Source organism: Panthera onca, chromosome B2 (assembly GCF_046562875.1).
Source record: "Panthera onca isolate mPanOnc1 chromosome B2, mPanOnc1 haplotype 2, whole genome shotgun sequence".
NCBI lineage: Eukaryota > Metazoa > Chordata > Mammalia > Carnivora > Felidae > Panthera > Panthera onca.
Genome location: NC_138343.1, coordinates 140,459,511 through 140,486,880, shown reverse-complemented (window position 1 = coordinate 140,486,880; position 27,370 = coordinate 140,459,511). Strand labels below are relative to the sequence as shown.

Genomic DNA, 27,370 nt, shown 5'->3' with positions numbered 1-27,370 from the left:
AATTTAAAAAAGTATATATTTTTGAACAATTAAGTCAAAGGATGCCTGAGTGGCTCAATCGGTTGGACATCTGACTTTGGCTCGCTCAGGTTGTGATCTCACAGCTCGTGGGTTGGAGCCCCGCATCGGGCTCTGTGCTGACAGCTCAGAGCCTGGAGCCTGCTTCAGATTCTGTGTCTCCCTCTCCCTCCCTCCCTCTCTCTCTCTCTCTCTCTCTCTCTCTCTCTCTCTGCCCCTCCCCAGCTCATGCTCACTCTCTCTCGCTCTCTCTCCATCTCTTTCTCTCTCTCTCAAAAAATAAGCAAATAAACTGAATGATTAGGTCAACATGTAAATCCTGTGTTTCTACTTTGTGCTCAGTACTGGGGACACAGTGACGACAAAACAAAGTCCTTTCCCTCATAAAGCTTATATTCTAATGGGGGAACCACAGAAGAAAACAGGGGAAGTATGTAATATGCCACATAGTGATCGGGGCCATGGAGAAAAGGAAAGCACGGTCAAGTGAAAAGGAGAAAGAGGGTTGCTTTGTTGTACACACAGTGGTCAGGGAAGGAGGCTTGCCTGATGAGCTATCATCTGAGTAAAGACCTGGAAGAAGTAAGTCTTCCTTGGAAGACTTCCAAGGAAAAGCCCTGTGGCCATCTGGAAGAAGAGCCTTCCAGACAGAGTGAACAATAAGTAAAAATGCCTTGAGATGAGCGCAGCAAGATGGCCAGGAGGGGACGGGGAGGGTGCACAACCGGTGGCACCAGGCACCATAAAGCATCTATCTGGCTGCTGTATTCTATAGTGAATAAGGGCACTAGAAGGTGGGGACCAGTTAGGAGGTACTGGAACGCTTCAAGTAAGACATCATGGTGCCTCGGCCCAATATGGTAGCAATAAAACCAGCGAGAACTACTTAGATACTGACTATATTTTGAAGGTAGAATGGGTTGGAAAGAAAGAGATTATGAGGCACCCAGGGGGCTCGGCTGGTTATGCATCTGACTTTGGCTCAGGTCATGATCTTACATCTTGTGAGTTCAAGCCCCACATGGGGCTCTGTGCTGACAACTCAGAGCCTAGAGCCTGCTTTGTAGTCTGTGTCTCCCTCTCTCTCTGCCCCCTCCTCCACTCATGCTCTGTCTCTCTCTCTCAAAATAAATAAACATTAAAAAAAATCTTAAAAAGAAAGAAAGAAAGAGATTAAGGAGTTCAAAGTTTCTGTCCAAAGTGTTACAGAAAATCTGAGATAGAGGGAAAATACAGAAGAGCAGGTTTGTGGAGGAAGAAGTGAGAGTCCTGAGTATTACTTTGGATATACAGAGTTTCAGAAGCCTGTTTCAGAGTTTCAGAAGACATTCATTTGGAGATGCCAAGTAGGAGCTGGGCACACAGTTACAGAATGGAGGAGAGAGGTCCAAGTTGCAGAAATAGATTTAAAAATCATAGCCTCTGTCTAGACGACACTCCAAAGCCAGAAGGCTAAATGAGATCACACAGGTAAGGTGTGTAAAGACAAAAGAGAAGAGGCTCCAACACTGAGCCCTGACCACAGGCCAACATTTGAAGGTCAGGGAGACAAAGAAAAGCCAGCAAAGGAGAGCACAGAGTGGCCAGCAAGGTAAAAGGAAAGGCAGGAGAGAGTGGCATTCCAGGAAACAAGCAAGAAAGGTGCTCCAAGAAGGAAAATGCCATCACCTGCATCAAATGCTCCTGACAGGCGACATCGGGAAGCAAGACAATTGCCGGCTGGACTGCACAACAGGTAAAAACATGGGCAGCTTTGAAAAGAGCTGTGTCAGCAGAGTGGGCAAAATAAAAGCCTGTCCGGAGTCAATTCAAAGGATAAGCAGTAAATGGCAACGGTGACTGAAGAGAGAACTGTTATTGGTTCGGTCAAGAAAGGTGGGTTTTTTCGGTCACTCCTATTATAGGTGTTCAACCACGCAAGGCTGAACGCGTGCATGGCATGGTTGAATTCTGATGGTAGTGACCGAAAGGGAAAGTGATGGTGGTGTTAGAGAAGGGACACGGGAAAGCTATATGCACACAGAACGTGAGATTTCAACCAGAATACACCAGAAGGCACAGGGTATGTGCAGACACAGGTTGGTTGGTACATTAAGTTCTCCTGATTGCTTGTATTTCTTCAACGAAGAAGGAAACAACATCACCAGCTCAAAACGTGGAGAGCTGAAGACCGAGGGGAACGTGCAACAGCCCTGGGGCAAGTGGAGATACAGGACACGTGTTAGCTGACATCAGCAGTCATGAACTTAAAGCAGTAAGAGTCTTCCCTGTGTCCTTCCCTACCCCATGCCCCTGGAGGAGGCAAGGAGATGGGTTTCACCAGGGTTGCTTAAGCAGGTTTGTAAGACCGGGAAGGGAGGGGACGGCATAATGTAATTAAGAGTAGACACAAAAGAGTAAGGACGGTGACAGACTTGGAATTTTTGCTGGGCAAGGAGGGTGGCACGAGAGCTGTGGGAACCAGTGAAAACGAAAGAGCAACTGACTGTGTCTCACCAAGCTCTGAGCCACCCTAGAGACACTCAGAATATCTAATCTGCTCCACGGCTGAAACCGGTAGTTCCTTTTATTTTGTCATTAATGTAGCATCTTTTACGCAGTATTTTAAAATATTACACACATTACAGGTTTACTGTAGATCATTTAAAAGATACACACAGGGTCAAAAGAAAAGCTTCAACGGCATAGATAGCATTCTTACTGATTTGCACTGTGTATGTGTACTTCATTTTCAAGTTTAGGATACACTGCCTCACTTGGCGGTAACTTCCCTTTTTATCGAACATCTGTGAACATGTTACTAAAATGTCCTATACTTTCATTTTATATAATTGCTGTTGTGTGGTAATAAATCTCATGGATTTGAACCCTGCTCATGATTTCGAGTTGTCCATGCGATGTACCTGTAAGGCCTCATTAGCTCAGCAGAGTTCACGGATGGTTACTACACACACAGGTGCTGGCCTCTGACTGTTACACAAGTCTGCTCACATAGACATGTCTGTGTGTTTACTTAGGAAACACAGCAGTTTACTATGAACTACTCTCCACCCTTCCCATTACATTTGGGACATCAGACTGATGTCTGAGATTTTATTAAGAGGCACCTCATATTACATATGAATTTTATTTCAGAAAAAATAAGGAAGCATAGGAGTTATATGTGTTGACAAGATCTCAAGACAGTTGTCACAAGTTGAAGAAACTCCAGTGAAATGTAGTGGGTGGAGGGCAGGAATGTGAGGTTATCCTACAACATGACAAGATGTTCCACACTACTTTCAAAAGTCCGCCTTTCATCTAGATTTAAACAAAATCACACAAAAAGCTAATTATTTGTTGGAGCTTAAAACTGAACTCCATTTTGCATATAAAAACAAACTATTCTTAAAATAATTTTATTAGAGGGCACTTGCGTGGCTCTGGTGGTTAAACATCTGACTCTTCAATTTCAGCTCAGGTCATGATCTCACAGTTCGTGGGTTCGAGCCCTGCGTTGGGCTCGGTGTGGACAATGCGAAGCCTACCTGGGATTCTCTGTGCCCCTCTCTCTGCCCCCCCCCCCCGCCAACTTAGCGTGCACACACACACGCTCTCTCTCTAAAATAAATAATCATTAAAAAATAATAATTTTATTACACATTGAAATTTCCAAGACTAAAACTACTCTATATATTAAGGGAAGATTATATTTTGTTTTGTTCAGATCTTGACCAAGAGTTGCTCGCCATCTTAAAAGATGAATCACCACTGACAACCCTGCTGAAAATATTGGAGTTGCCGGGACGCCTGGTGGTTAGAATCGGACTCTTGATTTCAGCGTAGGTCATGATCTCAGGGTCGTGAGATCAAGCCCTTTGTCGGGCTCCACACTGAGAGTGGAGCCTGCTTAAGTTCCCTCTCTCTCCCTCTGCCCCTCCTCCACTTGTGCTCACTGACATGCTTGCTCTCTCTCAAAAAAAAAAAAAAAAAAAATTATATATATAAAAAAAAAAGACATCAGAGCTGCTAATGCAACATTCTTCTCGTAGCTGCCAAGTTCAGTGACCCCACAGACACATGTAAGTGCCTATGTGTAATCATGCTTAAGCATTTAATTTATATGATAGTTTATTCACATAGTTAGTACATCATTCTGCCTTGCTTCAAATTTTGTGTAGGTAACGTATTATCTACAAATTTTATGTAGCTAACGTATTAACTATGAAATTTCCAAAGAACAAAGGAGACATTAGAAAAATTTTATTACAAAATGGGAATGTACTCTCTGTATGTTATAAACTACTATATTACATGCTTATTATCATTTTAAACTGTGTTAAGGATATCCAAAAAAGAACCAGAAAAATGGAAGAGGACCAGTTCCAGCCATATGGCAGATTAGATATTCTAAACGTCTATTGATTTAAATATCTAAAATACTAAAAAAATGCCTTTTAAACGGATCACAGACTTGGCATGAATGCGATTAAAACCAAAAACAAACAGAAAGTAAACCAAGAACACAGAAAGTAAGAGCGGTACAGTAGAAGCTGGCTTGCTATAGATTTTTTAACTTTCCATTTCTGGACTATACAGGGAACAGAGAAAAGGAAAAGTCTACGGCCTGCCAAAAGGGCGTAAAATATGAGACCATACATCTCAAATAAATCAGGGACTAAGAGGGGCTATGCCCATTATTGGAGAATATGAAAACCCACTAAAGAGAACAGAAAAATACCTGTCTTGAACTTGATACTCAGAGGTAGGAGGAATTTAAAAATGGCTCCACTGAGAATTAGCAACCACAGGCTAACCTTCATCAGGGTTTCTGGTCAAAATTAACACTTAATGGTGTGGTCTGCAAAAACCTCAAGAAGATAATTCTATGTAAAGTGGTCCCAGAGGCCATCACCACCTGAACCCAGTGATCAATCTTAACACCACTACTGTGGGACAACAAAACATTGATGTTTATCCTGATGTAATACACTCACCGCATCACCTATGAGGTACTCAAACCACGTTAGTCAGTAATGATGTGTAACAAACTGCCTGAAACTTGGGTGACCTAAAAAGCCACCGGCATGTTCTATGCTCACAAATTTTGTCAGTAAGGAATCTGACCCGGGTGTAAAGGCGAAGGCTGGTCTCGGTCATTGGACAAGCAGGGCTAGAACCACTTGGAGGCTTCCTTACTCACAGAGAGGGTCGTACACCCCTCATTTGAACAGAAACAATGCCCTACATTTTGGGGACACGATTTACCACAACCACACGCACAAAAAATTGTTGACCTTACAGGATTAGAGGGGCTAGATGAACACATTAAGCCGCAGCAAAAGAAAACTCCAAGCCAAGCCATTTCACAAGGCAGTTGACTCAGTTTTCCAAGGTGCCAAAGGCTCTAATGGGGATGGGGAAGAAGAAACCGTTCCAGATAAAAAGACTTAAGGACGAAATCAATGGATTACATGTCTTTCTGAATTCTGCTTGGGGAAAAAAAAACCCAAAATACCATAAAGGCATTCTGACAACAACTGGGGATATCTGAACATGACTAGGCTAGTAAGTGCGAGACACCCACTGTATCATTCTGTTTATCAGCCCAGTAAGAATTTTTGTACAATAAGACTCAAAATGTGGTTCCAGATGACTGGCGTCCACAGGCAACTGGCAAAAACATACATCGTTCTTTCCTAGGGAACAGAATATAAACCCAGGGACTCGATAAAACTGTCTTCCAAAAAACAAAAAATGAAGGGAAATAAGAAAATTCTTAGAGCCAAAAGAAAACAAAAATAATGCACATCAAAATTGGAGACATTCAGCCAAAGCAATACTTAAGAAGAAATTTTTTGGTCTTCTATTTTGCTTCATCAGACAAACATGTTTTGAATAAGCTAAGCATTCACTTGCTTGAAAAAAGAACAGCAAAATAAACATCAGTAAAATGTAAAGCAGGACAGGGGCGCCTGGGTGACTCAGTCCATTAAGCGTTGGACTCTTGATTTCGGCTCCGGTCGTGATCTCCTATTTGTGGGATTGAACCCCATGTCGGGCTTTGCACTGACAACAGGAAGCCTGCTTGGGATATTCATATCCTCTCTCTCTCTGCCTCTCCTATGCATGCACATGCTCTCTCTTCACACACACAAGATAAGTAAACTTGAAAGAAAAGAATATTAAAAAAGGAAAATGTTATGGATTAAATGCCTTTAACTCTGAATGTCATAGAAATTAATGATGACTATTATATGAACACCTTCTTAATAAATTTGAAAAACTGGATGAAATAAATTTCTAATATGTAGGAATATACAAAGTGTTGTGTATACATATATACACATATACATACATACACATATATAAATATAATCTATGTATATATAAAGGCAGAAAGCTGACTCAAGAAGAAATTGATTACGTGAATACACCTATATTCACAAAGGAAATAAGATCAAAAGTCAAAAGTCAGGAAAGGGACAAAAGCTAATAATCAAGAGGTATACCTTCCTTTATGGTTTTACAGATAACTTCTACCATTCAAAAAACAGATAATTCCAAACTTTAACATAAACTCTTCCAGGAGATTTACAAAGGGACTAGTCTCCAATTCATTTTATAAAACTCCCTAATACAGACACCAAAACCTTACTAGGATAATTACAAGTCAATCTCATTCACGAACACTGTCAAGAAACCTAAAGAGAGATCCACAAACTGAGCTCAGTGATGTATAAAAAGATTAATACATCATGTAGCTGGGATGATTCCAGAAAGCATGTTTGGTTTAATACTTTAAAACAAAAAGACACACATAATATACCCCCAACGATGGATTACAGGAGAAAAACAAAGTGTTCATCTCAATAGTTATTAAAATAACACATAAGATAAATTTTGGCATTCATTCATGATAAAATCCCTTCGCAAACTAGAAAAAGAAAGGTACTTCACTACCTAGTGGTGGGCAGTCACTAAATTAAATAAACAAGTAAACAAACATTATACTTAAATGCTGAAAGCCTTCTTTTAAGTCTCAGAGAATACAAGAATGGATAACCCTCTCCAACAATGCTTTGGGGAAGGTAGTCCGCAAAAAGATAAGATGAGGGAGAATGGGGTGATTTCTTTTAAAAAAAAAAAGCAGCTTTGTTTTAAAAATTAAGAAAACCTGAAAGAACCTACATGTTGTTAGAATTAACAAGAATTTAAAGAGCTGCTAAACAAAAAAAAAATTTAACATATAAATTGCACTAGATTTATATACACTGATAACAGTGAGAAAATGAATTTTGAAAAGGACACAATTTACAGTGGCAACAAAAATATAAAATACAGACAACTAATTCTAACAAAAAAGTACGACTGTTCTTTTTGAACAGAATGTTCTAAAGGAAATTAAAAACACCTAAAAACAATGAAGAACTGGAGTACATTAATAGAAGGACCAAAGAGGGGCACCTGGGTGGCTCAGTCTATTAAGTCTCCAACTCTTAATTTCAGCTCAGGTCATGATTGATCTCACGGTTCGTTAGTTCAAGCCTCACATCGGGCTCTGCGCTGGTGGCACAGAGCCAGCCTGGGATTCTCTCTCTCTCCCTTTCTCTCTGCCGGTCCCCATGTGTGCACTCTCTCACTCTCTTTCTCCAAAAATAAATAAACAAACTTTTTTAAAAAGGGACCCATGAAAAAGAACAAAAACCCCAGAATAACCCCAAACATTATACCTACGGGAATCCAAGCAAATAATAAAAGGGGCATCTCCAATCAATTGGGGAAAGGTAACTGTAATGGTTAATTCTATGGGTCAACTTGGAAAGTGCTTTTGGATGAATTAACATTTAAATCAGTGACTTTGGGTAAGGTGGGTAGTTGAAGCATGAATAGAGCAAAAAGACCAGCCTCTCCAAGTAATTCCAGGAATTACTTGGAATTGCAGTCCAGCAGACTGCCTTCAGATTTCATCACCACCATCAGCTCTCCTGAATCTCCACCTGCTGGCTCACAATGCAGGCTCTGGACTTGCCAGCTTCCATAATTGTATAAGCCAATTCCTTACAACAAATCTCTTTATCCTAACCAAATAGGATATGTGAATATGTGTACACACACACACACATTCTGTTTCTCTATAGAGCCCTAACATAATAGCTTACACAAGAGAAGGCACTTAAAGATCTGGCCAAAAAAAAAAAAAAAAAAAAAAAAAACAACAGTTAAGCTGGATTAGGGTAAGTGAAACGTAAAACTGAATCCATGAAAATACTCCCAAAATAACATGGGAGAGTTCCTTTGTAAACTCTGGAGTGTGGAACGCTCAAACTCACACTTAAAAAAAAAAAAAAAAAATCCAGAGATCTTACAAAGAGTGATAATTTTGACTACATACATACCTTTTAAAATTTAAAAAGCCCCTCTGCAAGATCAAACAAACAAATAAACCATAATTAATGTCAAAAGATGAATGACAAGGTGAGGGAGGGTGGTTGGTAACTCATATCACAGGCAAAGATCCAGTCTTCCTAATATACATAGGTTTTTATTAAATCAACTTTTAAAAGACCAACAATTGAATAGAAAAATTCAAGATAAAAAGGTGTGAATTCACAATAAAAAAAAAAGAAATGCAAATGCTTTTAAGTATATAAAACATTCAACAGAACTCAAAACAAGATAAATGCAAATTAAAATTACATTATCAGACTGGCAAAAATCCAGAAGCTTAGTAAAAACCATGCTACTGGCACAAGTGTAGGGAAACCGGTACTCTCACACACTGATAGTGTGAGTATACATTGGTACGACCCCTCAAAGAAACAATCTGGCAATATTTACCAAAACTGTAACTGCATACACCCATTGACACACTAGTCCCACTTCCGGGAATTTATCCTACAGATAGACTCGCACATTAACAAAATGATACATATACAAAGTTCATCTTGGCAGTCTCGTTTGAAGTGCAAATAATTTAAACTAATCTAAATGACCATCAAAAGGGAACTGGTTAAATATATCTCGGTGTGTCCATAAAGTGAAAGGAAGCTATGGAAAAGAATGAAGGGTTACTTTAACGTGCTCCTTTGGCAAGTTCGACAGAAACCACCCTTAAGTGGGTGGGAGAGGAGGACAACAAAGAACAGAAAAGTGTGCATGTTACAGTATGCCACCATTTGTGGGAAAGTGGAGTAAAAATTTAAATATGGAATCTTGGCACCTGGGTGGTTCAGTCAGTTAAGCATCTGACTCTGGGTTTTGGTCACGATCCTGTGGTTTGTGGATCGTGTCGGGCTCTGTGCTGACAGCATAGAGCCTGCCTGGGATTCTCTCTCTCCCTCCCTCTCTTTCTGTACCTCCTCTGCTTGCACACATACATGTCCTCTCTATCTCAAAACTAAACAAACATTTAATAATTTAATACTAAAATACGGTATCTTGCTCTTTTGTATAAACATACTCCAGAAAGATGCAAGATAACCTACTCACGTGGTTATCTGGCAAAGGGTGAGGTGGGGCTGAACTACTCAGGAGGACTGTGCTGGGAAGCTTATCTGTATCCTTCCCTCATACTTTTTGAAATATACGAATGTACTGATTATTCAAAACATAACACGTTAACAAATGTTAAAGACACAGAGTGAGGTGTCTTCATAGAACCCGAAAATCACTTTTTGTATCAATCCTATTAACAAAAGACACAAAGTATTATTTGCTGACTGATTCCCTAATATAAAAATCAATAGACCACGTTACGCTGTTTGGAAACGAGAAAGTGTACACAAAAGAATGTTTTGTCTGTTAGGAAATACTGGCTCACTACATTAAATATAGTTGAGCTTTCTGTGGTTTTTAAATGTATGTGAATTCAGAATTACAAATTCTTATTAAAATTCAGCTTGATTTTGAAAATATCCTGTTGGTCATTGTTACGTTGTTTTGGGAGGTGCTAGCCATATCCAAAATGCTAACTCTAATTTCCTAGGCAAACTTCCCAAATCTATCTGAACGTCTAACTCCCTAAATACCGAAGTTCTTCCTGTCAAACAAGACCCTCTGATTCAGCCACATAAATGTCTCTGATCTCCACCTCTTTGTCCCATAATGAACTTACCGAAAGTTAAAAAACATTCTACAGGTGGGGAGTATGAAAACAAGAAAACCTTTCTCATAGAGTTCAAAAAATGTTTTGTCTCCCTCAGAACATACAGGAATGACAATAATTACATTAGAGAGCCATGGTTCTACATACAGTATTTCCTACCATATAATCTGCCACACTCAAATCAATAAAATAATGGTAGTAGCAAAGCCTAAAATAGTCCTAAACCAAGCACATTAAAATAGTATTCATTAAAATAAGATTTCACCTGTAGTATGCTTTAAATATTTAAATGTGAAGGCTATTAAATAACTAATTGCCACGTGACAGAAGACATCAGTGAATGCTTCATAAAGGAAGTAAATTTGAGCTTGGTCTCCAAGGAAATGCCAGGCACTCAGAGTCCTTAATCAGATTGGTTTTACAATCAGAGATTTATTTTAGCACACCAAAGTAAAATACTAACGTAATCTCTCTATTCAGTCCTTCTTAAATTTTGATGGCATGAGAAAACGTCCTGTGTCTACCAAGAAGTTCAATCAGGTGCTGAAAGCCCTTGAAAAAGCCTAGAACTTTATATATCATAAACTCAGACACTAGTTTCTCTCACTTAAAAAAACGATATTGGAAGATTATTTAATTTTCCCACATCTTAATACAAGACTAGACCAAATAACTGAAATATACATTCCTACCTCCATAAATTCCTTCATCTAGTATCAGGATTTTGAAAACATTTACAAAAAAACCCCACAAGATTCTACAGGATTTTCAATCTCTGCTGTTTTAACATGTTTTGTTTAAAGTCATAAACTCTTTAAAACTCTTAAATAGAAGTCACAGGGGAAAAGATTCCAAAGAACCCAAGAAAATACTTAAGAAATCAGCTGAATTAAAATTAAGCTTCCAGGGCGCATGGGTGGCTCAGTCAATTAAGCATCTGACTCTTGACTTAGGCTTAGGTTATGATCTCAAGGTTCGTGAGTTCCAGTCCCTCGCTGGCTGACGCGGAGCCTGCTTGGGATTCTCTCTCGCCCTCTCTCTGCCCCTCCCCTGCGCACATGCACACGTGCTCTCTCTCAAAATAAACAAAATAAACTTAAAAAAATAAAAATAAATTAAAATAAATTAAGCTTCACATATTTATTTCCTTAACTTTATTTTATTTTTAGAGAAAGAGAGAACGTGACAGCACGAGAGGGGAAGGAGGAGAGACAGAGAATCCCACACAGGCTCCGTGCTGTCAGCGCAGAGCCAAACTCGGGGGCCCAACATCACAAAGCGTGAGATCACGACCTGAGCCGAAACCAAGAGTTGGCCGCTTAACGACTGAGCCACCCAGGCACCCCAAACTTCATGTATTTTTTTTCACCCTGTTTAGCATCAACAATCTCTTCAACATGTGCAAGCACTTTGAAAACTGAATCATCAATGTCACTGCCTTCCCTCTCCACCCCATGAAAAGAGAAAGAAGGAAAATATGAAATGGAAAGTTACATTTTGACGCGTATCACTGGAAGTGCTATTAAACGTGTATCTGGATTCAGAGTAAGAGTCCCGAGCTCACAGAGCCCTTTCCTATCACTCCGTGCCAACCTCTAGAAAACAAGAGGAGACTGAATCACTTCGCCACGTGCGTATGTACGATATTTCTACCGATCACGGGAGCTGAAATACACAGCCCGATAACATAAAAGAGTATTTAATGAGGCTAATTTAAACTACACACTGCTCAATATCCTTAAAGTACATGATTCCCTCTAGTATTTTGAAGTGATTATCCGTTCATGAGGTAGCTTAAGAAGAGTAACGTTGCACAGGCAACGGTGTTTGATAGAGTAGCACTTACCATTAAAACAAAAGCCCCCAAAAAGCTCAACATGGGAATACCACGTAGGTGCCAACTAGCAAGATGAAATGGTGGATAAAACCATTTTTTCCGAATAAGCGTATTCTTCCCACTCTACAATTTCGAACATCCATCCGTAAACAAACGAGCAGTTCCGATCTGATGTACTTCGGCATTTTCTCAATATTACATGCCCCCCCCCCCCCCCCCACCGAAAACAGACTCATTCAGGCGGGACGGGAAGACGAGTCAGAGCCCAGTCTGGCCTTGGGACACAGACCTGGAGGGCCGGGCCGGGGGCGGGGCCCAGCGGCTGCGCTCACCTGCTGGGGCTGGTACCGCTGCTGGGGCTGGGGCGGCAGATACTGCGCCTGCGGGGTGAGGTGCGGGGGCTGCGGCTGCTGGTTGTAGTAAGGCTGCTGGCCCTGCTGGCAGTAACCACTCACGCCTTGCTGTCCATACTGAGGCGGCATCTGTCGACAAGACGAGCAAAACACAAGCGAGAAAAGTCAAAATGTGCAATCCAGGGCGGTCAAATACGGTTTCGATTCAGCAACGTGCGGGGGGCTCTCGGCTAAGCAATTGAATTCCCTCCATTACATAAATCGCCATACTGTCTTCTGGACACATATTATCAACGAAGTAAAAAGAAAATTTGTTTTAAAAAATAATATTTCAACAGATATCAAATATTGATAACCTCATAAAAATCCAGCGGGGGGGGGGGGGGGAATTTTCTAATACTGACATTAAGACACGTCGGCCTCTGCTGAGTTGGCGAGGCGTAGACTGTACACGTGAAACTAATCAAATGCTGTTAAGAAAAAAAAAAAACAATTAGCCTCTAAGAAAGTCAAAAGAGCATTATGTTAATCCATTCTTGTGCCAAGCTCAAAATGAAAATGAACTCCAACAGTCCAAGCGCACTTACTACTATTTTGTAGGATGCTTGTGGCTTGGGTACCTGTATAGGGCGTATTTTTGTTTCAACGAAGGTCAAAAAGCCCCAACTACATAGCAGCAGATACTACACCAGTTACATTAGCAATTCTATTTACTGTTTTTGCTAAAAAGAAACTACGTCACTTTACAATCAAATAAAACCCTTTTAAAAGACAGTACTATGCATGTAACACAATATAACCAACAACGTGAGTTCTTGACGGAAGGATTCGTATCTAATAGTAAGATAGTATTTTCCTACTTGATGAAACACGTGATGGTGTAAAGCAGAGTGCACTACCCTGCAAAGGCCAAAGACACAGGCAAAAATGTTCTAGATGAGTCTTCCCTCCCCCGTCTCTAATTTGCATGAACCTAAACATCCTTATAATCTTTGCTCAAAGGAAAGTCCTTCCTCATGTAATACACCACGGATGATACTTTTAAATTTTTTTTCAAATGAAAACTCTATTGCCTTATTTTTCCCCTCTAATTGGAAGAGAGAACAACAGAGGAAAAGGAAAACGGGATCAGGATAGCAAAAAGCACCCCAGAGACGAGGATGACCAAGGCACTCTTAATAACAACATGGTCCATCTGAAAACCCTCAGAACTAGAAGCCCGTGAGCCCACATACTCAAGGATTCAGTGATCTGTTCCAGACACACATTTAAAAACGCAATCGCTATAAAATACCAAATGAGGAAAAAGAAGGAATGGTAAAGGGAGAAAAATATTCAACGCTTTGCCTCTAACACCAATTAGAACGGTAATTTGTTAAGACATACAATGAAGAAAAAGGAGAAAAATGCCAAAAGCTAAAGTTCATTTTCTTTCTGACCTGATCTAGATTATCGTCAAGGCCTGTCGACAACGATCACGAACGTTTGGCCACAATGGCTCACAAATGCCTCATCACGCAGACCCTACGTTAGTAGAGCAGACAAGTTTGTGCTGAAAACCATTTAACTGCACAGTTGAATTCTTTGCTTTTATTTATTTTACAGCTTGATATCTCATAATGAATGTATGTCCCTGCCATAAGCCAAGCCAAAGAATTTCCATAAAATACAACTCCACATGCTAGAATATCGTATACTACCACAACACATATCCTTCCGTTCAGCACCCATATGTTGATTTGATATCTAATACTAGATTTCACACAAGCATCTTTGCAGTTTGATTTGAAGCAGTTAGGATAACACTTTTGCCAGTGTTAAAACTACTGTAAAGCTCAATCAACACAGCCGGCGACTCCCCTGGGAATTGCACTTTAATATGTTGACTTTCTGGTTTACAGAAACCCTTACACACAGTATGAATGTGCCGTTTGGGGAGCGGGGCTCTACTTTCTAAGAAGGACAACAACAGAGCGTGTTGTAGGCAGCGACTAACACTGGAGCAGCCATGCACGTGTTAGACCCTCACGGTCTATTCGAGCTCTCCAAAGGCGGCGGGGGGCAAGTCAGGGTGCAGGGGAGCCCAGGTAGGCTGCTGGGACTACAAGCAAATGTTCAACGGAGCCACGGCCGCAGTCCGCAGAACATGGCCAACTTCGGAGGAGAAACCATCCAAAACTTCTGCTTGGGAAATTTTACAGCGGTCTTCCACCATTAAACCTATTTGCTCTCCTTTTAGATACATGGGCCTAATTCGCCTGGTACTGACCTAACTGGCAGCTCCCCCTCCGAGAGCCTGGGGTGAGGTGATTTATAACACGGGACAATCAGCCTGTCAGTGAGACCTGGGTCCTGGTTGCCCATCAACTGAACCCCGTCCCCTGTCCTTCCATGGCAGCCACGTTGAAGCAGAGATCACTGAACTCTGTTTAGCTGAAGAGTCTTTGGGTTAGAAACGTGTCAAGTCCAAATCCGAGTCCTACTGTGCCTCACTTGTGTGAACATGGTCAGTCCCGTAACCGTATCTGTCTCACACCCCTATCTACAAGATAGGGCCTACTTTCTCTATTAACTCATGTTCCTATTATAACCAGCAATATAATAATCCTACCTGGAATTCTACACAGATGCCATTACTTCTTAAACTACAAGTTGCAGTGCTCTCTCTAAAATATTAAGTATTTCCTAAGTTTTTCTTTCAAAACTCAATTTCTAAATCTAACGCCTCAGTTGTCTGGAACTAAAGTCTACGTTCTTTAATCATCAACACTGCTCTTGCTTTAATCAATTCAGAGGCATGGCTTTCAAAGATCTATCATATACTTTTCTAAAATCTTAAGCCAAACAACCACCATCATAAAACATAAATCAGCAGGTTGAGCCAGGATACACTAAAGGCCCCGGAGCCTCCTGCCGAAAGCCGTCTGCACAAACCCCACTGGGTAACTATGGTCTCGCTCTGCCGCCTGCCTTACGTGCCACCCAGGCACCCGACCACCGCTCACCACTGACCTCCATCCTCAACGGAATCTGCTGAGGACTGAGGAGCCCGTGACACTGGTTAAAAACACGAAGGCCCAGGGGACTCGTCCATGAGGGGAGCGTGGGAGCCGTTACTGCCTCGAATCCTGTAAAATCCATTTTGGCTGCTGAGGGTCTTCTCGCGTACGTCTTGGTTCTCAAACACCTTCAGGAGAAGTGACATCCCCAGAATGTTGGGTGCAAGGGAAATGCAACCAAGACTTCACTGAGGACCAGGGACCAAGTGCCGGGAGCTGGGGTCACGAAGCACTTGTAGCTCAGATCCACCCTCCCTGGGCCAGCCTAACTACACAAGCACAGCCCCAACCGTCTTTCTCATGCCAGTTCCAACTCCATTTCACACGGCAGAGATGGTCTGAGTCAGTAAACCCCTTAATTGGGTGTTGTGTTTACTGTTTGTCCTCATCACTAGACATTAAGCTCCCACATTCATGGAATGTCTCTGGGGAGAGGGCCTGCCAGTCAATAAATGTTTGCTGAATGAATGGATGTTGTTCAGTGGATTCCTGAATCAAGTTATTATATAAAGAATTAAATTAACGAAGGAACATCTTATAAAACTGAAATCACTTGTACCACCCAACTCTTTGAGATGCCTACGTTCAGCTTCATCTAACAGGCAAACCAGTGAACTTCACGCTAACAGCGGCACAGTGCTCGGCTATTAACCGCTTACCCTCTAGGCCATTATATACCCAGCCAACGCTCTGGACCTTTATCACAGTTTGAATAAAAATATCACTAAGCTAAACCAAATGGAAATCTCCAGAAAATGCCTGAGAGCAGAGCTTTTCTGTTTTTTAAAAACAAGAATTTATTTCACTCATTTCTAAATAAAGAAGATCTTACAGTGGAGCGTGAGCACACATAATAACAAAAAATTTATTCCAATTTTCAAAGAGATATGAATACTTTCCTATATTACTGAAGAGGGAAAAAGTATAGCTAAAAATGATCCATTTACTTTAAGTGTTTATTTTAGGAAACCACTCTGATAAAAAATGGGAGTATCAACTTTCACATCTCTGTATCATGTTAGATGTACAGAAATTCTGGGCCCCGTTTTTCACTATACCTTATCCTGAACCCTTTGCTCGTATTTCAAAATTGAAGAAATAATCAAGGTTTATCTTCTCTCCAGTTTTCGTTCTAAAGAAGTTTTAGAAAACAGTTTCCTCACCAAGTTTAAAGGTGCACTGACCCCATAATCCAGCAATTCCCCTTATAAATACATGCACACGAAAACACTCACAGGTGTCCCAAGAAGGATACTCGATGCAATAGTATTTACAAAGCCAGAAAGAGGACACAATCGAACTCTGACAAGTAGATAAATGGAAAGAAAACATACTTTGCTATAGCCATACAATGGAATTCTATACAATTACCAAAAAAAAAAAAAAAAAAAAAAAAAAAAAGGATGTAGTTAAGGCCCACAGATCAAAATGGCTCAAATCTAAACAATATAATGCTGAATTTTTTTAAAAAGCAACAAAAGAATGCAATATAATAGCATTTGTCTGAATTTTTAATACACACAAAAAATACTGTTCGGGGGTTTATATATATATATAGTTATTATATACATATATATATATATATATACACATACATATATATATGTGTGTGTGTATATATATATAGTTAAAGTATTCACTGAAAACCATGCATTGAAAAGGAAACAGATGACACTCTCTGGAGGGGGGAGAGGGGAAGAGATGGGATGGCGCTCAGTCCTGCATTTTTTCCTTTATAAAAAGACGGAGATATGGAGATGTGGCAAAATGTTAACACCCAACCATTTTGGTGTAGTTACACAACTGTCCATTATATTTGTTTCCGTACTTTTCTGTATGCGTAAATTGTTTCATAATTTAAAATTCTGAAATAAAGAGCTCACCTCCCCCCATCCCACATCTCCCCTCCCCCAAAAAGGCAGAGGCATAGACGTCACCCCAGCATGCACACAAAGCAGGAGGCAGGCCCCATGAAGGGGCTGGAGAGGAAAATGCCTTGGTCAGCTGCTTTATTTAAAGAGGCCCAGCTAGATCTTTGCTCCAGAGACCCATCCCTGACTGCTAAGTCAGGTCCCCTAATCTCTTGCCTTTCACAAGGGGCAAGATGAAGCCAAAGACTTCACGAGGGTCTCCTACCTTTCCTGAAGATTGATAAATCCCTGACAGGAAGGACTTTACGCCAGTGAAACCTAATGGCACCTACAAGGGGCACTAATCTGGCAAGTTAATTCACAGAAATGAATCCTATAATCGAAAAAATTTGAGAAGTAAACATAAAAATATAAAACATAACGTACAAGTATATTAAAAGGTGTGTTAAGTATATTAAAAGAAGTTAGGAAACACATCCACCTTTAAATCTGGGATTTCTCAAATGTACCTGACTACAAGCATATTATCACACTCACTGGAATGTAAATCTCACAGAAAATGGGGTCTTGGCAGTTTAGTTCATCACTGCACTCACAAGGCCTGGCCCGCAGTAAGAGCTCAATGAGTATTTGTTGACTGAACCTCCTGGAATAGGTATATAAAACACATACTATAAATCACACACCACCGACATATAAATGTAAGAGCTTTCCGCCTTGGGCTACACAATCGTCCCGTCCAATGTTCTATCTCCACAACAGCTTACAAAAACATTGGGAACAGATATTATAATCCTCCTTGATTAGGAAGTTATGTTACTAAAATACACTTTGGTTTCTATTACAGATCTGTCACCTCTGGATTATCTGAATCTATTTACATTATCACTTTTGTCCTTCCTTTTAGAGGGAAACAATTTAAGATGAAAAGAAATACTTTACATCGTCCTAAATTTATCACAGACACGTTAACATAGGGAAATCATCTTATCTAGTCATCCATCATGGACACTTGGGTTGTTTCTATTTTGGGGTCATTACAAGCAATGCTGCCATGAAAAAGGACACATGAACATCTGTTCAAGTATTTACGGATAAACACCCAGTAGTGGAATTGCCGGATCACGTGGTAGTTCTATGCTTAATTCTGTGAGGAACCGCCATACTGTTTTCACGGTGGCTGTACCATTTTATATTCCCACCAGCAGTGCACAAGTGTTCCAATTTCTCCACATCCTTGACAGCACTTGCTGTTTTCTGCTTGTTTGTTTGTTTTGTAATAGCCATCCTACTGGGTATGAAGTGGTATCATACTCCTTGTGTGTCTGACTTTCATTTCCCTAATGATCAGTGGTGTTGAGCACCTTCTACATGCTTACTGGCCATTTGTTTATCTTACTTGGAAAAATGTATTTATCTCCTTTGCCCATTTATTAATTAGATTGTTTTCTGTTGTTGAATTGTAGGAGTGCATTAAATATTTTGGATATTAATCCCCTATGTGGCATAGGATTTGCAAATATTCCATTGTATTAGTTGCCTTTGCAGTATCTTTTTTTAAGTTTATTTTGAAAGAGAGAAGGAGAAAGAAAGAGGGCACACACGCAAGTGGGAGAGGGGTAGAGAGAGAGGGAGAGAAAGAGAGAGAATCTCTGGTTCAGGCTCCACACTGCCAGCGCAAAGCTAGATGCAGGGCTCAAACTCACGAACTGTTGGGATCATGACCTGAGCCGAAGTCAGACCCTTTACTCACTGAGCCACCCAGGTGCCCCCATTCTCTTGATTAGTGTCCTTTGGTGCACAAAGTTTTTAATTTTGATGTAGTCCAATTTACCTATCTTTTCCTTTGTTGCCTGTGCATTGGCTTCACATTCAAGAAATTACTGCTATATCTAATGTCATGAAGCTTTCCCCTATGTTTTCTTCTAAGAATTTTATTTCTTAAATATATATATGTATATATTTATATATATGTATATACTTTTATATATGTATATACTTTTACATATGTATATAGGTGTATATTACATATGTATATTACCTAAATGTGTGCATATGTTTTTACATAAGTACGTATGTATATGTGTGTGTGTATATATATATGTGTGTGTATGTGTGTGTATATATGTATATATATATATGTGTGTGTGTGTATATGTATGTGTGTGTGTGTGTGTGTGTATTTAAGTAATCTCTATGCGCCCAACGTGGGGCTTGAACTCAAAATCCCAAGATCAAGAGTCACACACTCCACCGACTAAGCCGGCCTAGGCACCCCTCTTCTAAGAGTTCTATAGATTCTGGGGCACCTGGGTGGCTCAGTCAAGCATCCAACTCCTGATTTCGGCTCAGGTCAGGATCTCACAGTTCATGAGATGGAACCTCATGTCGGGCTCTGTGCTGACAGCACAGGGCCTGCTTGGGATTCTCTGTCTCTCAAAATAAATAAATAAACTTTAAGGGGGGAAAAAAGGGGTTCTATAGATTTTAGCTCTTATGTTTAGGTCTGTGAATCCATTTTGAGTTAATTTTTTGTGCACAGTGTAAGTTAAGGGTCTAACTTCATTCTTTTGAAAGACCTACTGTTCTTAATATAATTTTCACATCAGCCTCAGATCCTTTTGTTCTAAAAAGTATAGTCTGGTTTGGTATCTACAGTTCCCTCCAGAACTATATTAAGTGTAGACACATTCAACACACAGTATTACCTGTTTATGTGAAATTCGAAATCACACGAACTTAATATATGGTAATAGAAAGATCTTAACATCGGTTGTGAAATATGGAGAATGGCTAAAAACAGGCATGAAGGAATTTGTGGGAGTGACAAAAATATTCTGCATCTTAACTGGGTTGGTAGTTTCATGGATGTACCTATGTGTCAAAATTCATCAAATGGTACACTTAAGATCTGAGCATTTTAGTGTATGTAAGTTATACCTTTAAAAACCACTAGCAGAACATGTATACTTAACAACTAATGTATCTAAAGTTTTGACTTCACGTTTTATAGCATATTTATGTTAAACCATCACTGCCTTATTTATGCCTACATGTAAATTTCCTACTTGACAATGACTGTTCCTAGATACTTAACAAGGAGTTTTCATATTTTCACTTTATGTAATCCAAAACAGTACACTGCAATTAGGTATACTGAAATAATCATGGTGCGTATGTAAATTCAAACATCTAGGGCAAGTTACAATATGTACAGAAACAATTCTACTTTTAAGAAGATACCTTGAGAAAAAATGTGAAACAAGTATGCAAAGATACGTGTAGCAAGCTCACTGCACCCCCATGATAGCATTGCCACTGAAAATATGTAAATAACCTAAATGTCTAAATGTCCATCAACAGGGATTGGTTGGGGTGGGGGCAGGATTCAAGAATATATCTGATTTTTTAAAATTTTTTTAAATGTTTGTTTTTATTTTTGAGAGAGAGAGAGAGAGAGAGAGAGAGAGAGAGACAGAGAGAGAGAGAGAGAAGGGGAGGGGCAGAGAGGGGGAGACATAGAATCTGAAACAGGCTCCAGGCTGTCAGCACAGAGCCCGACATGGGGCTCAAACTCATGAACTGTGAGATGGTGACTTGAGCTGAAGTCAGATGTTTGACTGAGCCACCCAGGCACCCCATATTTTTTTTTAATTTTTTTTAACGTTTATTTATTATTGAGAGACAGAGAGACATAGAGCATGAGCAGGGGAGGGGCTGAGAGATGGAGAGACACAGAATCCGAAGCAGGCTCCAGGCTCCGAGCTGTCAGCCCAGAGCCCAACGTGGGGCTCGAACTCACAAACTGCGAGACCATGACCTGAGCCAAAGTCGGACGCTCAACCAACCGAGCCACCCAGGCGCCCCATAATTTTTTTTAATGTTTGTTTATTTTTGCTAAAGAGAAAGAGAGAGAGAGAGAAAAGAAACATGAACAGGGAAGGGGCAGAGAGAGAGGGAGACACAGAATCCAAAGCAGGCTCCAGGCTCTGAGCTGTCAGCACAGAGCCCGACACAGGGCTGGAACCCATGAGCCATTAGATCATGACCTGAGCTGAAGTCAATGCTTAACCAACTGAACCACCCAGGTACCCAGAACATATCAGCTTATTAATGAACCTCACTGGAGATAATATGTATTTAATAGCAAGAATGATTATTAAGGTGGGACTTAAGGGATAGCAGGGTACTAAATAGTATATGTAACAAAATGCTATCCTGTAATATGAAAAATCTGTGTGTGTGTGGTTTTCTGAGTAAAGAATTTGTAGCTTAAAGGAATAAACACCAAAATGTTATCTACCATTTCTTAAACGAACTCCGTGTTTTTCACAAATCTAGAACAAAATGCAATTAATTGATTTGGGATTATTTATTGTGGTCTATTTAAGAGTTATCAGAAGAGTGTCTTAAAACAATTTGCCTTTAACAGCAGAAAGCTCCTTAATTTTTGTTTGTTTTCCATCATAGGCTTGAGCCCCTCCAGGTAAATTCCACAAAATGGGAAGGGAAAAGGCACAGGACAAATCATAAGTACACAACAGTTACATTTTTTAGTCATTACTGTGGCAAATTCTGCCGGCTTCTGATTTCACAGAAAGATCAAACACTGTTTTTCATGCATAAGAGTCAGACTGAAAATTCCCTACAGCAAGGAATTCAGATGTTAAGCCGATGTGTGGTTGAACCAATTGCATGAGGAAATTTTATTATGTCAACATGTCCAGTCAAAAAGAATGTGCTAGAAGGTAATAAATAAAGTTTACAAGGTCAAGATTCTACCTACCACTGCCCCATAATCTACAATCCCTTAAGCTAAGTCCCCAATTGAGACTTCTAAACAATTTAGGTCCCTTTTTTTTCTTACTTTATTTTAAAAAGAAAAATAAATCTTGTTCTTAGGCTTGTCTTAAGAAAAACAGACGAAACAACATACCTCCACAATTTCCTGAAATTACTCCTTCATGCTTGAAAAACAAGAAACAATCAACGAATGTGTACTGAGTGCTTACTGTATGCATAGTACACTCAAGCTAAGTTCCTTCAAATTCTGTCCAGCTTCCCTTAAGAAAAAAAAAAAAAAAGAGTACCCAGATTTGAAGAAGGAGTTGGCAAAGCATTCAGGGGTCAAGCAGTGTCTTAAACACCAGAACAGGCTTGATGACCAACCACACAAACAAGCCAGTTACACAGTTCACGTTGCTATGGAGCACACTTCCGTTTTTGTCTATGCCCTTGTTCCTAACAGATAACTTCCAGGCCGCAAACACTGCTGTTTTATGGCCTGAAAAATAACCAACATTATCTAGGCTGATTTAACCCTCTCCTTTAGCTTATTTTTAAACTATCAAAAGATACTTTTTTTTTTCACCAATTTAACTCACTATGTAAAATTTTAAACACATCCAAGAGTCGAAAGAACAGTATTAAAACCCACAGTTTAAGCAATTACCAACTTAAGACCAATGCTATTTCATCTACAGCCCCACCCACTGTTCCCCAGCCCGGCATCTATCCCATCATATCATCTCACTGGAAAATTTTAGCACCCTGCAGCTCTTCGGTCCCATCTGGGAACCCAAAATAAATCGCATGCAGGGAACCCAACCCAGATGTCTTGCCTGGACCCAGCAGAGTCCACCTCAAAATCGGCCCAACCAACCCACAGACCCATGAGAGGAAAAATAAACATCTGTTGTTATAAACTACTGAGACTTTCAAGCTGATCGATATGTAGCATTATTTGTCAACAGTGACCCGAAACTTGTGTACTAACAGTGGATTTCTTTGGATGAATAGAATATGGTGATTTTTCACTTTCTATTCTGAGCTTTTTGGGTTTTCCACATTTTCTTTTTCTCTTGTATTTTAATTCCAGTGAAGTTAACACACAGTATTAGTTTCATATGCACAGTACAGTGAGTCAACAATTCTATACATTCTCAGTGTTCATCACAAGTATCCTCTTAATCCCCTCCCCTATTTCACTCACCACCACCCCCAACTCCCCTCAGGTAACCATCAGTTTAGTTTGTTCTCTACAGTGGAGAACAAATTGCTTTTTGATTCATGTCACAAAGCTGGAAAGTTCTCATTGGTCGCCAGTGTAGAAGTCTTTTTACATGAAAAATGTGTTTTCTAAAACCCCTTGACAGGTGCACATACAATATTAAGGTTATAAACATAAGCACAGTGAAAATAATATACATACAACCTCCCTTAGACTTCTTTACAATTATTAATTGCCTACAAAATTTCACTGCTTAATTCTAAGTCTAACTGCTCTATATTTAGCAAATCACAGCTTCAGCGAATACTAGGTCAGACAATGTTCTGCAGAGTGAATATTCTGTATGGCTGTGGGAACTAAATGGTAGTGCCTCTCATGACCTCAATTTCCAAAAGTCAGGGATATGTCCTGAACAGCCTTTATTTCCGCTTTATAATCATTATCATTCTATTATCCATGAATTTATTTATACCCTTCTTAAATTAATTTATATTTCTAGCCCATGCTACCTCTTGAGGGTAACTACTTCTGGAACATTATTATCCATTTCATAAAGTGGTACATCCTTTTTCATAAAATTAACTCCGAGCTTCAAGGAGTGCCCCCTAATGCTTGCACGCAGAATCTGAGTAACAAACGTATGGTCGACCAGTGCAAGCCGAAGCCTTTATTCTATCAGATCAAAGATTCCTTGTCAACTATCTCTCTCACTCTGTCCCTTGATTAATTTCGCTGGCTCATCAAAATGCTTGTAAGTCAGCTAGTCTTTATTGTGGAATAGCAACTAAAATAGCATGAATGCTTCCAAAGGCACAGTGAGTATGGTTCACACAAGAGTTAAGATTACTTTTCTGGTTACTTTTTCTTTTTTTTTTTACACATTTTGTATTCTCTCCTCTACCTCCTAACTACAGATGTTTTCACCTTTTCTTCCAGGTCAGCCAGTTAGAGAAGATTTTAAGTATTCATAAAATGCAGGCATTCACTGGCAGTAAAATGCTTCCTCTCTCATTTACAACCAGTGTTGAACTAAAGTCTTACTGTACACAAAATTAACACACAAGTGTATAATTGTAGTTTTATGCTCAAGTACCCTAATTATGCACTTTAAAACACTTTCTTCCCAAGGATCCATCGAGGGCATTCGATATCACAGATCTATAAAGGCTACAGTATGCTTTTTGATAAAACAAGCATAACGGGAAAAAAATTGCAGCTTCAGAGAAAAAGTCTGCGTGTAATGCACAACATGATAAATCTCATTCCAAAACTTTGGGCTGAAAAAGATAGCATATTTCCAACGTACATAAACTTGGTCTTAGGGGAGGGAAAGGAAGGGTGTGCTAAGAGCAAAAGACATACTACACAACATCTCTTCTTGAAGAAAAGAGAAGCAACGCACAAAAACAAGTGGTCTAAAATCTTCCATAAACTATCACAGGGGAGAAAAACCCATCTAGGAGTCTACATATCTTATTTCAATAATAATACAAGCAGCAAAAAAACTAACAATAAAAGGACGATGCTCGTTTCTAACACGGAAGCCTGCGACATCGAGGTTTCCAGAGTTTGCATTTAACACAAAATCAAAAATAAGTATTTTCCACACCCAACATATGCAGTCGTTTTTAAATTAGAGAATCACAACTGGAAATACGCTGCGGTGACTAGCACACAGCTCTACTTCTGTGGAGGCCACGGTGCACACAGAAAGCAGTGAAGGGCTCTGAAGGCAGTCTCTAGTCATAAATAGGTCAATTCGGCTAAGAGAAGCAACATTTTCCTAGAAAAAGCTACTTGAAAAGAAAAAGGTTTGTGCTGCCTCACAGGGAGTCAGTCGTCTCCATCCAAGAGAGCAGCACGTTCCCAAGAAAACAGGCGCCTTATGTCATTTAGTTCGTAAGGAATTCACCTCACTGGAAAGCCATTCGGAGTTTCCATCTTTCTTGTTATACTACCGCTCAAAAGGCAACAGGTAGTTTTGGATCAGTGAATATCATCTTCGAGTCGTTCAAAAATACAAGACAGTGACAGGATCAGAAGTCAAAACAGTACAACGGTACCTCTCACACATGTCAGAACAGCAGGGTTTTCTAATAAGACTTTAAAATATGTGTCGGGCTACAGTCTGCTCATGTTTTTAAAACCCACCCACTCGGTCCCCGGGTCCGGGTGAGGTCGCCACCGCCAGCAGGTAAGAGGGAAAACACTCAGCGAGGGCAGCTGATGGGAACTGACCAAGGAGCTGCTTGCCCAGCTGCCCTGCTGGCCAGAGATTTCTATTTTTGTAAAGCACAAAAAGAGGAGCCAAGAGCTTTACCACTTTCCTATATAAACCCAGCTGCCAACACGGATGTGCCAAAGGGGAATTTCAGAGAATTTTAAAGAGATGACCTTTGCCGAGGCTGCAATGTCAACTTTGGAACCGCATGGCTGGAACATGTGCAGAGAATGCCAGATTGCGAAGACTGGTCTGCTCGAGAGAACCACGGAGAGGGGGAAACAGGGACAACAGGCCTTCACCACAGCACGACTAGAATGTTCAAACAGCCAACAGAGAGACAAGTAACTGGTATCTTCTGTGGAGGAGAAGTCAACGGTGGAGGGACAGGAGGAGAAAACTGTGCACTGCAGACTCTTTCTAGCTTGGAGATTTCACACCATGCGTACAAATGACTTGGGGGGGGGGGGGGTGTGTGTGTGTGTGTGTGTGTGTGTGTGTGTGTGTGTGCGCGCGCGCGCGCGCACGCGCTGTTTTTTTTAATACAACTTTTAAGTTTTTCCTAATTTCTGTTTTTTTTTTTTTTTAACGTTTATTTATTTTTGAGACAGAGAGAGACAGAGCATGGACGGGGGAGGGCCAGAGAGAGAGGGAGACACAGAATCCAAAACAGGCTCCAGGCTCTGTGCTATCAGCACAGAGCCTGACGCGGGGCTCGAACTCACAGACCACAAGATCATGACCCGAGCTGAAGTTGGACACTCAACCGACTGAGCCACCCAGGCGCCCCCCCAATTTCTGCTTTTAATGAAAGATGGGTGGAATGCTATGTGATTATACTGTTACTAACTAGCACTAGGGTGCTAGCTGCTTCTATAGCCTTTCTATATCTGTTTTTCTATCCTGCCAAAAAAAAAAAAAAAAAAGAATTTTAAAAACTATATTGTATTAAAACATGATCCTTTAAAAATATACAATCTAGGGGTGCCCGGGTGGTTCAGTCAGTTAAGTGTCTGCCTTCGGCTCAGATCATGATCTCACAGCTCATGAGTTCAAGCCCCGCATCGGGCTCTATGCTGACAGCTCAGAGCCCGGAGCCTGCTCGGATTCTGTCTCCCTCTTCCTCTGCCCCTCCCCCGCTCGCTCTAGTGTGCTATCTCTCTCTCTCTCTCTCAAAAATAAATAAACACTAAAAAAAATTTTTTTTTAAATATACAGTCTAGGGGCGTCTGGGTAGCTCAGTCGGTTGAGCGTCCGACTTCGGCTCAGGTCATGATCTCACAGTCCATGGGTTTGAGCCCCGCATCGGGCTCTGTGCTGACAGCTCAGAGCCTGAGGCCTGCTTCGGGTTCTGTGTCTCCCTCTGTCTCTGTCCCCCCCACCCCCCACTCATGCTGTCTCTCTCTGTCTCTCAAAAATAAATGTTAAAAAAAATATTAAAAAAAACATACAGTCTAACTAACTGTTCCATGAGATTTTTTTTTTTTTAAGGGAGAAACATGTACTCATTAATCTATCTATCCCAAACTTCAAATGACACATATGGTGAAAAATGTATGAATGGAGAAAAATAACAGCACTGGTAATGCAAAAGGGTCAGCCTTCCCTACATACCATGGCCAAGACCCAAATCTGGCTATTAAAGTCTTCCTCTGAGACTCTGAGAATTCAGTAGGCTGCAGAATCTAAGAATAGGAAGTCCCAAGGGAAGAAGGAGTGTGGGGACCATCACTGGCATCCTCCCGGAGTGGAGGCACTGACACTGACTCAGAGGGTAGCGAGGTTGTAGGCTTTGTCCTGTGCTTCCCAGGGACAGAACAGGCTCCCAATGAGCAGAACTAGCCGGTCGTTTTATTTTTTTTAACTTTATTTATTTAGACAGAGACGGAGAGAGAGTGGCAGAGGGCCAGAGAG

The 27,370-nt window shown here is 40.5% G+C and overlaps 1 protein-coding gene across 16 annotated transcripts in view; it reads right to left on the bottom strand.

The window, feature by feature from the left end:
- Nucleotides 1-27,370, bottom strand: part of ARID1B (AT-rich interaction domain 1B) — a 449,099-nt gene that overhangs the window by 300,763 nt on the left and 120,966 nt on the right. For all 16 annotated transcript variants that reach the window (XM_078447506.2, XM_078447507.2, XM_078447510.2 and 13 more), the window contains exon 3: nt 12,275-12,424. In XM_078447506.2, coding sequence (XP_078303632.2) covers nt 12,275-12,424 — 150 coding nt within the window. The remainder of the gene's footprint in view (nt 1-12,274; nt 12,425-27,370) is intronic.